The 13,520-nt window shown below is 44.6% G+C and overlaps 1 protein-coding gene across 1 annotated transcript; it reads right to left on the bottom strand.

The window, feature by feature from the left end:
* Positions 1-1,554: 1,554 nt before the first annotated feature.
* Positions 1,555-6,215, bottom strand: LOC144165782 (uncharacterized). Its single transcript, XM_077695553.1, has 4 exons — positions 6,062-6,215; positions 4,905-5,181; positions 1,884-2,103; positions 1,555-1,655 (listed from the first exon to the last, which is right to left on the bottom strand). Exons 1-4 carry the CDS (start codon positions 6,151-6,153, stop codon positions 1,570-1,572), a joined length of 675 nt encoding a protein of 224 aa, XP_077551679.1. The 5' UTR covers positions 6,154-6,215; the 3' UTR covers positions 1,555-1,569.
* Between the last annotated feature and the right edge of the window lie 7,305 nt (positions 6,216-13,520).

Below are 13,520 nucleotides of genomic sequence, written 5' to 3'. Positions count from 1 at the left end.
TTCCATGCAAACAACGCCGTGCATACCTTCGTTAATCATTATGTGCTCCCCTCTCGCCGTGTCATCTCCCGTCCCTTTAAATATTGTCCTCCGTGTGACGACCAGCATTCCCCTGCCTGCTGTGAGATACCCTGATCATTACTAACAGCGTGATAGCAACAGGAGGGGACATGCGGAGGGGCCCCAAGAGTGGCCACCGAGATAACGTACTCTGCGTGTCCCTAGAATCCAGATTATGACGCCGAATTTTTTGTGGGTGTTGATATAGGGTATTGAGCAAGTTATACGTTCAGTGTATGACGTGAAACATCAGGCTCCGTGAAATCCAACGGAGCACACTTCTCAGGGGGAAACGTCAGGGACCTCATGTGTTCAGAATTGCCTTCTTCAATACGGTACGGATGTTACGATGGTTCCTGTCATCGTCCAGGATAAAAATGTTATCTGAACAGAGTGAAAACTAGGCATGTCAAGGCGAGGCGGTAGGAAGGCGTATGAGACACGCACTAAAAAGCGTCGGAATCCAGACGCCGCCGCGCGAAACAGCTTGCGTGATGGGATGTTTGGCTGTTTCATCTTTACAGGTTATCATTTAAGCGTGCTTAAGTTGTAGTTAGCCACATTGCCACACGTACATGGATAATTGCAGCCTAACGAATGGCATCTCTCTTCCGGTGGATTCGTGTGCGAGATTGTCAAATGCTACCTCGATGTAAAAAAAGACAAGTAAGGTGATGTTTTCAGCTGCTTTTTGATTGATATCCTTACATCATGTGAGCTATCCTCGTGCAAAAAAAACATGCTGTGTCCACTGTTACGTATTCTTCTGAACTCAGACATTTGTGATGCACAAATGTGCTGGTTAACCAGGCCCCAAGTAATTTGTTCCCACCCCATATTTTACATTACATCGGCACGATAACATAAAAATGCAGTTGGGTTCTACGAGTCTCTACCCATGACCGGTTAGCTGGTCTTCAGTAGTGCCTATATCTGCCCTTACAAAAATGATTGTTGAGTTTCATAAGAAATTTTGCTGAATTCACTCAACAAACATTGTTGAGTATCCAAAGAATTTCTGTTGAGATTGTGTTGAGGATTTGTTGAGTTTTTCAGGAAAAGTGGCCACCGCGGTTTCATTGATTTTCCGTTGAATTTCTTACGTCGAATTCCCATTGAGTTTCTGTTGCCTTTCCGTTGAGTCTCCACTGAATTTCGTATTGATATTTTGTCGAGGTTTTTATGAGTGCCCAATGTGTTTCTGTTGATATTTTGTTGAGATTTTTACGAGTGCCGCATGCGTTTCTGTTGATATTTTGTTGAGATTTTTACGAGTGCCCCATGCGTTTCTGTTGATATGTTGTTGAGTTTTACACGAATGCTCAATGTGTTTCTGCTGCGATTTCTTTCAAAGGTTTTTGCGATCATTGTAGGTTGAACAAGAATCTACATTTTATCGCACCACCAATACACGAGTTTATGGTGTGGCAGTAGTGCATGTCATGCGACTAAAAATTCTGCCTCATGCAGACATGCAAAAAGAAAAACAAGGTGTTCAGCGTGCACTTTTTACTTTATTTCCCGATTCAAAAGCGATGATAGGTTATTTTTTATGTAACCGGCGCTCACACCTGGAAACTTCTGGCCCGTGTAGCCTGCAAGAGATAGAATGAATTTATGATTTACTATAAAAAATGAAAACGTGTTCAGCAAGTTCTCAGAATTAGTAATAAAAGTGTGCAAAAATAGACACTTTCCCAAAAAGCATAAAAGGGATGCACTGATCTCACTGTGCACATGAAGAAAAACGGGTGATTAGCTACAAGTTGACAAAGATGACAGCTTTGTTCTTGGCACTCCAAATGCAAATCATGTGCACTCACCGACCACAGCCTTCACCCGCACGGGGTCCAACCCTGGCTTTGTAGGAGTGTCGCCCTGGGCTTTGCCTTTCCCTCCAAAGAGAGTTTTCCCCTTGAGCTCCTCCGGAGTGAAGACATGGCGCAAAAGAGCCCTGGCAAATTTGCCAGGGCCACTCGCACATGCATGCACCAGCTGATCCAGGTACCCCTTCTCAATTAGCACACCGCCCCCAATGTCAACCTGCGAGCAGAAAATAAAACCGAAACAGTTGAACCAACATGAACTCCAGGATCGAGACAATGAAGAGTTTGAGTACCCATGAACAATTTCTCAGAATATTACGGTAATCCATTTACAGATTTTGGCATTGATCCACTAAAAATTATTTTCGAATAGATTTAATTTAAATGTATATTTTTAGTTTTTATGGGTGAACATGCATACCTCAACATGCTTTCGGCTTGTTTAAACAAGCGTTTCAAGAATTCATTAAAGTGTTTGCCAAGTGCCCACTGCAGTACACCGTGGGTGTATTGCTTTGTGGTAGAAAGGCCAAAAAAAACCATTTGGGTGCTGTTAGGTCAATCTGGATGAAAGGTTATGTGGCTAAAATAGTCAGATGGCTGTAATGCACACAAAGTAGGCAGTACGATGCCTTGCCCTGACTCATGCAACTATCCATAAAAAACTGACCTTTTTTTAGCACCCGATTCAGCAAAATAAAATGAGCAGACTGTTATTGATTTTTTAAATTATTTAAATTGAAAAGAGTGAACCCTAGTTACAACTAGGCCAATTTGCTCCTTCATTTTTTCATTGGCTAGCAGTGCACGAGGGTCATACGCGAAATGTGGTTTGCGGCGTGGTGCTAGCAGGAACTTTTTGTGTGGCTGGTGTTCTTTCTGCAGGATTGTGGGTTTGCGAATGCCTTGTCGTAAGGGATACCCAGCATTGTTTCTGGTTCGAAATTCCGCACTGCGCTGTTCACGCCTCCTACAACCACAGACACGAAGCAGGCTGCACGATGAATGCTAGCACAGCGTGACAATTGGACAGGTGCGGACAGCGGCTCAGATAAGGTAATTTTGCACTGTCTGTGTCATCTCAGCGCGCTGATTGCCTTATTTTTTTTTTCATTGCTTCAAATGACTGTGGCTCGAATAAGGAAAATTTATGCACTTAAAGCTGCAACGATATTTCATGTGGTGGTGGCGTGTGATAAGAGGCACTGTTTTTACTGTGCCCCCCCAGGCATGCTGCGCACTTCTTGAGGAGTACGAGAGTTTGAGAGGTGCTCTAGTGACAGTGTTCTGGTATGTTGAGCGCATGACCATCCTCCGCCTGAGCTTCCAATGCTGAGCGATTATGCACAGGATCTGGGTGGAAACGACTGCGAGGTAAGAGTGCAATAAAATTACATACAGTGGCGGTGACAGAGATTCTACCTGGGGGACAAAGATTTTCAAGTGTTTTCTTTTCAATGTAGATGAAGCATAAATTATAATTGATTGATTCTCGGGTTTAATGCACCAACGCTACACAGACTGTGAGGTGAGCCATAGTAGAGGGCTCCGTATTAATTTTGACAACCTGCGCATCTTTACATGCGCCGAAATCTCAACCACATGGGCATATTTTATAGCAGACATGATAGACAAGAATTTCCATCCTGCACTGGGCGCCACCAATTCTTTCGGACTGCGGGGCGAGCAGACGACGCTGAGTCCCACGCTGTTGCTCCGTGCCATGCGTGAATATCAGACGCCCCGAACGGCATCGAAAATCGGTGTCATTTATTTGGCATTTCAGCAGCAACAAGTTTAGCAGTGCCTAAGGAGAACGTTTAATTCTTCCAAGAGGTGTCCCGTTCGCCCATCAATTCTGTTCCTAACCCACTAAGGTGGCGGGCCAGTCCACACCACTTTGTCCCGACAGGCATTGCCTGTGAGGCCACGTTTCGTCCTGCCAGCAGGACGCCTGACCTTTTTATCCTCAATTGATGTTTATTTTCGGAATTCTGGGAAAATTGCGTCATTGCCTTTTACTTGGCGATGTTCAGAAGCTACTTGTCCGGGCAGGCGTGATTACGTCGTTACTGGCTGCACCAACAATCAGCGTAAGCACAAAGTGCTCATGCAAGAACCGTGCGAAGTGCACCATGACAAAACAAGTGTCTGCATGTGCGGAGTCCATTGGCTGCACAAATTTTCTGCGTCGCTTGAGTGTCACCGTAAATGGGTCGTTGCGCTAAATCGCAGACTTAGAGCCTGGCAAATTTGCCAGAATGAGCCCGGTGGTACGCTGCTTTTGGAAGCGCTGTTTAATCACCCTCATGCTCAATCCTTATCGCACGTTTCTGTTCTTTGGAGGTATGTTTGGTCCGTTTCATCGACGGGAAGCCATCGAAAATCAATCAGACACTTATGCTGCAGCTTGGGTACGCGAAAAATTCTCAAGTAACCCTTGTGAAAACCGTGCTGATATTCGAATGTGATATTATAAATAATTAGCAACTTGAGAGTGGATGAAATGTTCCCTGCGTATGGTGCTTGTTAGGAAAATTTAATGGTGAAGTACCGTCCCTGATTTAAAGACTGGTGCTACCTCGGCTATCCTCCAATCACTGAGAATAGTGCCTGTCATGAGAGACTGCGAAAAAAGTGCCGACAAAATCTACAGACTGCGGTATGTACTTTTCGGTATAGTGTGATTAATAACAGTATGATCTGAAGTAGATAATATTGTAAGCTTACTTAAAATGGAAAGTAGCTCCACACCAGTCTGTATTGCAAATTCAAAACCATATCGAAAATCCTAAATGTTTGCTTGGCTTGATTACATACGGATACTTGCTTCAAAGTCAGTTCAATTTCTATTCTTGCACTTTAGCCATTGGCCCCAGATTCGCTTCAATATCCCTGCTAAGCAATGACACACTGAAAATGCACAACACTGCTTCATGAAACTGTTTCAAATAACCAGGGGCTAGAGCACTGCTAACAGGTATACATTATGACAGGTTCCAACATCAAATAACTAACCTGAAAGTACATAATCAGTGGGTGCACTGATGTGGCAGCGGTGCCTGGACCGATGCGTTGAGCAAATGCGCTGGCTTCTGAACGGGTGGTCCAAGCGGCCAGATGATGGATGAAGGATTGACTATTCCTGGCGGCAAAGCGTACCCAGCACCAAGGAAAGGCCAGGCAGTACTTGGGTACAGCAGGTGCAGTGTCAGTTGCCCACGGAGGGCCCTGGCAAAGCCTTTGAAACTGGACTGAAAGCCAGCCAGCCAACCCGGACAGCCAGCAGCAGCACCTGAAAGTGCATAATCTGTGAGTGTGGTGGCACTTGATGAAATACAAGAAAAGCACACACAAACCACGAATGCTTACATTAAGCAGATTATTAATCGTTAATGAGTAATCTCCAAGGCCCTAATAAGAACATTCCCGCAACACCCAAACTGAAATTTAGGTCACAGTAATGTATTTATTAGGCACGCAGGTTCTGTGAGTGGGGTATGCCTGATATATGCAAAGCTCACTGCTATGCTAATTTGCATGGAACGCTTGCTAGCAGCCCATATGCATCGCTAGCTTTCAATCGGAACTGGTGTGTACTAGTTGAGGCTCCTCCATTTCAATGCCTAGCTTGCCTTTGCAAGTTCGATTCTCCAATATAAATAGAGTTGAGTGGGCAGGCGCCCCTGCGAGACCACGCGCGCGCATTTCACCTTCAATTTCCACGTATGTGAATGTGAGCTTCACGAGTACGGCACGCATACCACGACGCATATCGCGGCCCGAAGACCACGAGACGGGTCGCGACGGCGGCAGCCGGTCTCGCGAGCGTAATAGCTGCGAAGCGCACTGCACGGAATTAACAGTCGCCGCAAAGGCACTGTTTGAGAGACACATAACAAACAAACGCCCCGGTGTTTAAGAGCCTTGCGTGATGTCAAATAATTAGCTGCCGCGTTCTACAGCGCGAGCATCGCAACAAAGGTCTAGCTTCAGCGTAAATTGATGCTGACGGCTGCGGAAACGGTAGACTGGTAAATCCAAGGCGCCAAACAAGTATGCTATATCGCATAGGCTCTGAGAGCAAATGAGATGGGGGTCTACCGAATAACTGACCCATAAGCACCAGAACTCGTACCGAACAAGAACAGAAAAACAAAAAAATGCGTACTCACCCCAGCAGAAACGACGTTTCCCGCCTAAAATCCTTCTTCACGCTCGTCTTGCCCTTCAAGGACACCGACACTTTGTTCGGACGCAATGTCATCCACCTTTGACGCGCGATGATCGTTGAGGCGATGATCGTCACCGTATAAAGCTTTTATAACTATGATTTAAGCTTGAAATAGATAAAACTGAACAAATCGCCCCAGCTACCACTCCGCACAAAACCAACTCCATAAACAAACACACAAAAAGGGAGTGATAGTTGCCAGACTGCAACAGCAGCATTTCTGTGTTTGACGAAAATTGTGTTATTGGTAATTAACTTCCTGCTTTTAAAGTATTAAAAGTGTTTATAACTTGAATTTGAGGTTTTTAAACGCAAAAGCGAATAACAGTAAACTAACTGACATATATACTTAAATTGTAAAGGTTTTAAAGTTAGTTTTGGTTTTGTTTTCACGGCGGGTTTCTCTACAGAGGAGGTGCAAGAAAACGAACTACTTTGGGTTTAGGAAGAGGGTGGCAAACGTCGGTGTGATTGAAAGCAAGGAACAGGCGCTTACTATGGTTTTAAAAAAGAAGAGGTAATAAAACCTTCATAAGGAAAAAAAAAAAACATCCGACGAGGATTTGAACTACGGACCCTCAAAAGAGTAATCGAAGACGTAACCACTCGGCCATATACGCGGGACTGCAGCCAACGTTTAAAATTATTATATAACTACGTAAGCCGGCAATGAAAATTGTCGTTTGTGTCTAGTCAATGCTGCATTTTTGGAATTCTGGCAGTTCTAACGCTTGTTTCTCACGCACCGATCTTGCAGACGAGGTCACATTGTTAGTACTCCGAGTGATTGAGCCGGAGCTCCCTTATTTGACTCAAGCAAAGCTATCGCAGGTCACCCGCGATCTTTTCTTCGCAAGCCACGGTAGCCACGAAGGAAATGGCATGCGCCGTTGGAATTGTGGCGTTGGTAACGCTTGTTTGTCACGCACCGATCTTGCAGACAAGCAACATCGCGCTAAAACTACAAGCGATGTCACTCCTGGTATGTCAGGCGCATACAGCAGCGAAAACCTCTGAGTTTGTAACAAGTTGGGGATAATGCAAGGCAATATTAAAGAGACCGAAGCATGTGGTGGCGGCGACGTAATAAGTGCAGCAAACAGGTACTGTGGGCGGCAGCGACGAGCGAAAAAGATGTAACATGGGCCGCCCCCCGCCGGCCTGCGCAGAAATGGAAACACGCAATCGAAAAAAACTGTCCGGCCGATTCAGTTTGTTGTTGACGAAGAGCAACCGAGGCTTCAGCAACAAACGATTGTGCTTGCCGTGGTATGAGTCAAAGCATATCTTGACATCGTTGTCGTTATGCTATCGTCCGTCTAGAAGGGAAAAATCAGAACGCAAACGTTTTCGTCTAGCGTCTATACCAGATATAGACGCTGCTGTTTAATGATATCTGGAGACAAATTTTTAGCTAATGGTGAAGCAGCGGATATTTTGTAGTATGAACAAGTGAATTTTATGGGTTAACTGAATGGCTGAAATTGAAATATGCACTCTAGAAACATTGATAAAACAACAGTATAAACAAGAATTTGAATTTTGTTCGATCACACTGAAAGTGCAAGTTATCAGAGTTTGTACTGTACTTTACCTTGTGCTGTATCTTGTACTTTGTATGCTTCCAATGCTGACAAGGCAGAACATATATTGTCTGCGAGATGTTACACAAAGCATCAGACATGACGCGCTGATTTGTGCGATATGTGACATGTTGTAAGAATACCTTGAAGACATGTTGCAGAACGTATAGGACTCATCGTTGAAATCTTTATATCATGAACATGTTGTTGATCTTCGACATGTTGTTTGACTCTTTACGATATCAGACCTTTATAATCTTGCAGTATATCGACATCTAGTAGAAGTCCTTATCATTAAAGACATGTCGTTATACTTATTCGACAAGTCGTTGAAATCTTTGCGATATTGGACCTTCATGATGTTGAGGACAACGAAATGTCGTTGAATTCATAAGGTGTCGACAACATGCCGTAAAAGTTATGTGATTTTCGTTGAAATCTTTGTGATATTGAAGACATCTCGAAATCGTTATGATATCATGCATGTCGTATGGATATGTTGCCATATGTACAAGAAAGCGCTGAGAGTTGCATTGTGAAAGCTGGCTACCTGTACAAAATGCAACTTCCTTGAAAAATGCAACTTATTTAATACACTCACACTGCACAAAAATATGCTAAGATGCTGCCTAATTAGGCTCATACATCCAGGACAGTGGGTATTAAAGTTTTAGTGCACGTGGCTGTCCATGTCGAAGAAGCATGCAGATAGTATTTGGCATCAGTTGCTGATGACTTGCCCACAAATAATCACCATGAGTCACTGAAAATACAACAAAAAGTCAACAAGAACTCCACAATAGAAAAATCATTGTGCGGACCACAACGAAAATTCCGTTGTGTTCTCAATGTGTAAACTCAATGAACATTGAGTTTCACAAATAATCACCATGAGTCACTGAAAATACAACAAAAAGTCAACAAGAACTCCACAATAGAAAGATCATTGTGCGGACCACAACGAAAATTCCGTTGTGTTCTCAATGTGTAAACTCAATGAACATTGAGTTTCACAAATAATCACCATGAGTCACTGAAAATACAACAAAAAGTCAACAAGAACTCCACAATAGAAAAATCATTGTGCGGACCACAACGAAAATTCCGTTGTTGTCTCAATGTGTAAACTCAATGAACATTGAGTTTCTGTTGATTTTCCGTTGAATCAATGAGAACTCAATGAAACGTCAACAGAAATTCAGAACCCATTTTGGTAAGGGCGGCCAGTTGGCGAGCGAGCAATGAGACAGAAGATAGTAGGTGTAACATCAACTGTGACACAAAAAGAGCGGAATGGGCCGGGAACAAACGCGCGTTAATATATTAGTAGAAATTAAGAAGAAGAAATGGGCGTGCGCTGGGCATGTAATGGGAAGGCAAGATAACCGTTGGTCATTAAAAGTAACGGAGTGGATCCCTAGAGAAAGCAAGCGTGGCAAGGGGTGGCAGAAGGTTTGATGGGCAGGTGAGATCATGAAGTTTGCAGGGATAAATTGGTCACAGCTACACGGGACGGGGATAATTGGAGATCTATGGGAGGGGGCTTTGCCCTGCAGCGGGCGTATACAGGATAATAATGATGATGTTAATGATGATGATGATAATCTGGGCAACCTTCTAACTGACTTCAAGGTGCCTCAGCTGCCAGTGTTGCTTGCACATGGAGAGAAACTGCTGGAGAACTGTGTGTGGGGGTGACGTGGTGTCTTTCCCCCACGTGTCTCTTATAGCTTTATGAACATTTTTAGGCTTTCTTTGGCTAACGTGGGTTTGCTATAAATATATTGTAGGGCTTAGCACCTTCCCTAGGGCGTTTGCCGTCAAAAAACTCTAAAAACACTTTTGACACAAGTTTTTTTTTTAAATTGGTTGCTGCTTAGGTAAGCTTATGGTGGATATGCAAAGTAAAATCCGGGATCAGTCAGGCAGAGTCTTGCTTTCGCTTGGTGACCCTTTGATGTGGGTGTATGGCCGACCCCAGCCAAAAGCCGTTTGATCCCGTGCAACCCTCATAGAAGAAGGCGGGGCCCCGCTTTCATTCTCGGCGAACGTGGTGTTCCTCTTTCATGGTGAACCCGAGACCACCCAGCGGCGCATGCGTGGAAGGTTGCGGGATTGGTGGGCTGCCGATCAGCTGAGCGGCCGCTACGTGAGTAGAAAGACGCGAAGACGGGAGCTTTTGCGCAGGCCCGACAACGGGCTTGGCAAATCACGCGGTGCGCTTCGATAGGTGTGTCGCCGGAGGTGTGTCTTTGCTGTAAAGGTTAACTTGCGCATCGTCCGCGAAGCCGCTGGACGAAAGTAGTTGATTGATTGATTTATTGTGGTGTTTAACGCGCCGACGCAACGCCGGCGATGAGGCGCGCCGTAGTGGAGGGCTCCGGATTAATCTTGACCACCTGGGGATCTTTATCGTGCGCCGAAATCTCGTACACACGGGCGTTTTTGCTTTTCGTGGACGAAAGTAGTGACGCCTCGCTTTAAAAGCAGAGTTTGCTCGGCGGTCACTGCCCACACCAACGTTCAGCGCCGACGTCGAGCACTTGTATTCACACGGGAACGGCGTAGAGCTTCGCTATGGAAAAGAAAACGAACAACGCCGTTTTGAGCTGCGTCCTCCTGTGTGTTATCGCTTCTAGTTTTGAGAGGTGTGCTAATGGGACTTTTATTCAGGCACCCACAGGGATGCTGCACCTTTTCGCTTAAAAAAAGTATGATTGAGCGGAAGTGGAATCTGAGAACTTTCCAGATGAGTGGGGTACAGGATACAATGACCATGTGTAGTTGAGTTACGAAACAAAACGTATGTTTGGGAATAAAAAAGCGCACAAGGTCGCATCTTACACGGGTGTAGTTAGCCCATTGGATGCTACCCTTAGGGCTTTGGCTGAAATTCTGGCCATGAATGCGCTGTTCAAGTAGGGTGCTTCCAACCGCCTCGGTGGCTCAGTGGCCAAGACGCTGTGCTGCTGGTTGCCGGAGGATAATCGATTCCAAGCTGCGGTACCCGCTTTTCAGATAAAGGCGAGAAGTGAAAATGATCATGTGACCATATATTGGTGCCCTTTAAAGATTCCCAGAATGGAGAAATAAAACCGGAGCTTTCGCCATCAGGACTTATAGTGCAGGGTAGCTTCGGGGCGTAACCCTAAAGTGGGAGTGAATGCGTTCTTTTAATAATGATAGTAAGGTCGTTTCGTTACCAGTTTTACTCATCTTGGTTTTGTCTTGCCGTAAATGATTTTGGCAATCCGGTCAGTTTAGTTTGGCCTTGGCGGGCTCGCACAGACCGTGACTGACGGTGGGTCTTATTGTTCTTTCGGCAATGTTTCAACTTCTAGCTTGTTTGTGAAACGAGTCGTTGACACTGTCTTTCCCTTTCATTAGCCGGATCCTGTTGCAAAGAAACTACCACAAAACTGTCATGAGCAGTTTCGCAGATATATTATGCGCTTGGGCAAAACAGCAGAAAGCCATTCTTCTTTTTATTTCACCGTATGTACTACACAATAGGGGGACCCAAACGGAAGGCGTGTAAGCCTTGTTGCGACAGCTGCGCCCGTGCCCAGTGAAAGCGTCCAGGCGTGTGGTGGCCGAACACTTTAGAATAACTGGCGGTCCACGCCCGGTTGACTACAATACATTAAATGCCAGCGGATTCAGGAACAAATTTCACGCTATGGAAACATCCAATTTTGAATATAAAAAAAGCTACAGACCAGGACTTCTGAAACACTGCACTGAAAATGTGATGTCGAACATCACATGTGACAGAAATTTGATCAAGTTGGTATCAATAAAAAGTACATTTTTAAACCCTTGGCTTTTCAGAACTATCATAATCACGCGCAAATTACCTGCTTTACAATCAAGTTACTCCATAACGCTTGAAAAAGGACGACCACACTAATGTCGGTAAAAGCGTATCGTGGGTTCAAACGAATTAGAGATTGGCTATCGCACCGCATAAAAACCGAGAAAAGAAGATCGATTCTATTTGTCACGTTCGTTATGAGCGGTCAGTTCATGTTCTCGATTCAGTACATGCAGGTGCTATTGCTTTGCGGCAGCAGCGTCTATTAAGCCAAGCTGCCCCGCCCCCTTCCCCCTAATCAAAACTTTGAGGTCGTGCTAAACGCGAGGAGTGGGTTTCCTCCCGGCTGGAAGCGCGTGCAAAAACACAACATTTACCACACATCTGGTATGTGCAACACTGAGAAGCGATATTTACAATAGGCCGCACTACCTGAAGGTCGTAGAAACAGGACAAGCGGCAGGTGACGACCGCAGAACCGTCGATAAGTTGAAGGAGGGAGGAGATAAAGTGCTTAAAAGTGTGCTGCAATTTTTTTTGAATTCTTGAGGACTCAAAAAATACTCATTGTCTAGAAAAATGCCATACTGTTTTTCGTTCATAAAAAAAGGAGATTCCAAAGACCTTAGGAATTACAGAGAGAATTACAGAATTACAATACTTCTACAGTGTATGGCTCTACATTGTAGCGTAGTTTTAAACCATGCTTGCTAACATTTTTTTCTGAGTAATACTTTTTGTCCTTTCCCCTGTTGATAGTTCTCAAACCTGTGTTTCCAGAGTAAATATTGTATAATTCCTTGTTGTAGTGTTTGAATATTTTTTTAGCGTGTTCGACTGATCCGTACCTCTACTGGCATAAATATTAAGAGTATTTTCGCATTTATTAACAGGATTTCCCCCCAACATTTTATTTTGAGTGGGACCTCCTACTGTAATAACTACGTACGTGCGATGTGTATGTACCGAAAAATGTTTAATAAAATTCTTTAAAAACCTTGAATAAGATTTGGTGACGAAATTGTATTGCTATGCGGGTGCAAAACACACGGGGAAAACTCATTAAAAAATTTATATTAGAAAGAATGGCCGTGGGGCTAAAAATATTTGTGAGTAAACCTAAAGAAACGAGGAATAAACACGGCGAAGAGGCCTGTTCTTATTTTGAAAAGAAGCTCTAGAAGTAAAATAGAAATACTTCAGACAGATGGTTAGCGCTGACCCCAACTGCAGAAGAGAAATTCGGCACATAATTGGTATGTTCTGGTGATGACTCAGCAAGCACTTTAAATGGTAAAAAGAAAGCTACCTATATCACTCAAAAAATTATATATAATTGCATACTGCAAGTGATGACACAATGATCTGAAAATTGCCCCTTACTAAACCACTCGAAAGCAAACTTAGACCGGGTCAACGGGTGATGAAGTAGATAATAATAGGAGTAACACGTGATAACCGCAGTCTTCTATGTAACGGTGCACAGCTGCTGTGTCTCTGGGAGTGATAGAGTTATCAACTAACACACGGCGGCGCGCGCTACTCTGCCGTTATGTCCCTGCGCATTTCCGCTGGAGAGCATGTGGTTGTAAATCGCGTTTTAACCTCAGGCGAGAATGTCTCGTGTTTAGGACGAGCCACGAAACGAGGAGGACGCGAGGCACATCCACCGGTTGCCTCACTCGTTGCTCAGCACTCCCTGCCGAAAGCTGTAGTGTGCTGAGGCAGCACTCACTGTTGGTTGTCTCGACGGCAATAGTGGTTCTCCTCTGCGTCAGCAGCGTGAACTGTGCGTCCAGAAGGGACTGTCAACTGGGTCTCATAAATTTAACACACACTTTCGTCGAGTGCACCATGGCACCCGCTGCTATGACGTCATTTCTTAGACCACCATCCAGCTTGCCTCACTGCCTCACCTCCCACTTTCGTCATGAGTCGCTGCCGCGGAGCATCTCGCGCGGCCGAACACACTTCCATCCCAATTACAGTTCCGCCAGCCTTTC

The sequence above is a fragment of the Haemaphysalis longicornis genome, unplaced genomic scaffold, assembly GCF_048455015.1.
Source record: "Haemaphysalis longicornis isolate Haplotype H1 unplaced genomic scaffold, Haemaphysalis longicornis Haplotype H1 scaffold_15, whole genome shotgun sequence".
NCBI classification, from domain to species: domain Eukaryota; kingdom Metazoa; phylum Arthropoda; class Arachnida; order Ixodida; family Ixodidae; genus Haemaphysalis; species Haemaphysalis longicornis.
Note: the sequence above shows the minus strand (reverse complement) of the source record. Positions and strands in the feature narration are given on the sequence as shown.

Coding starts and splice junctions, on each gene's coding strand:
- LOC144165782 (XM_077695553.1), bottom strand. CDS start 6,153: ATGACATTGCGTCCGAACAAAGTGTCGGTGTCCTTGAAGGGCAAGACG. Junction 5,182..6,061: donor GAAACGTCGTTTCTGCTGGG/GTGAGTACGCAT, acceptor ATGCACTTTCAG/GTGCTGCTGCTGGCTGTCCG. Junction 1,656..1,883: donor GCGGGTGAAGGCTGTGGTCG/GTGAGTGCACAT, acceptor TATCTCTTGCAG/GCTACACGGGCCAGAAGTTT.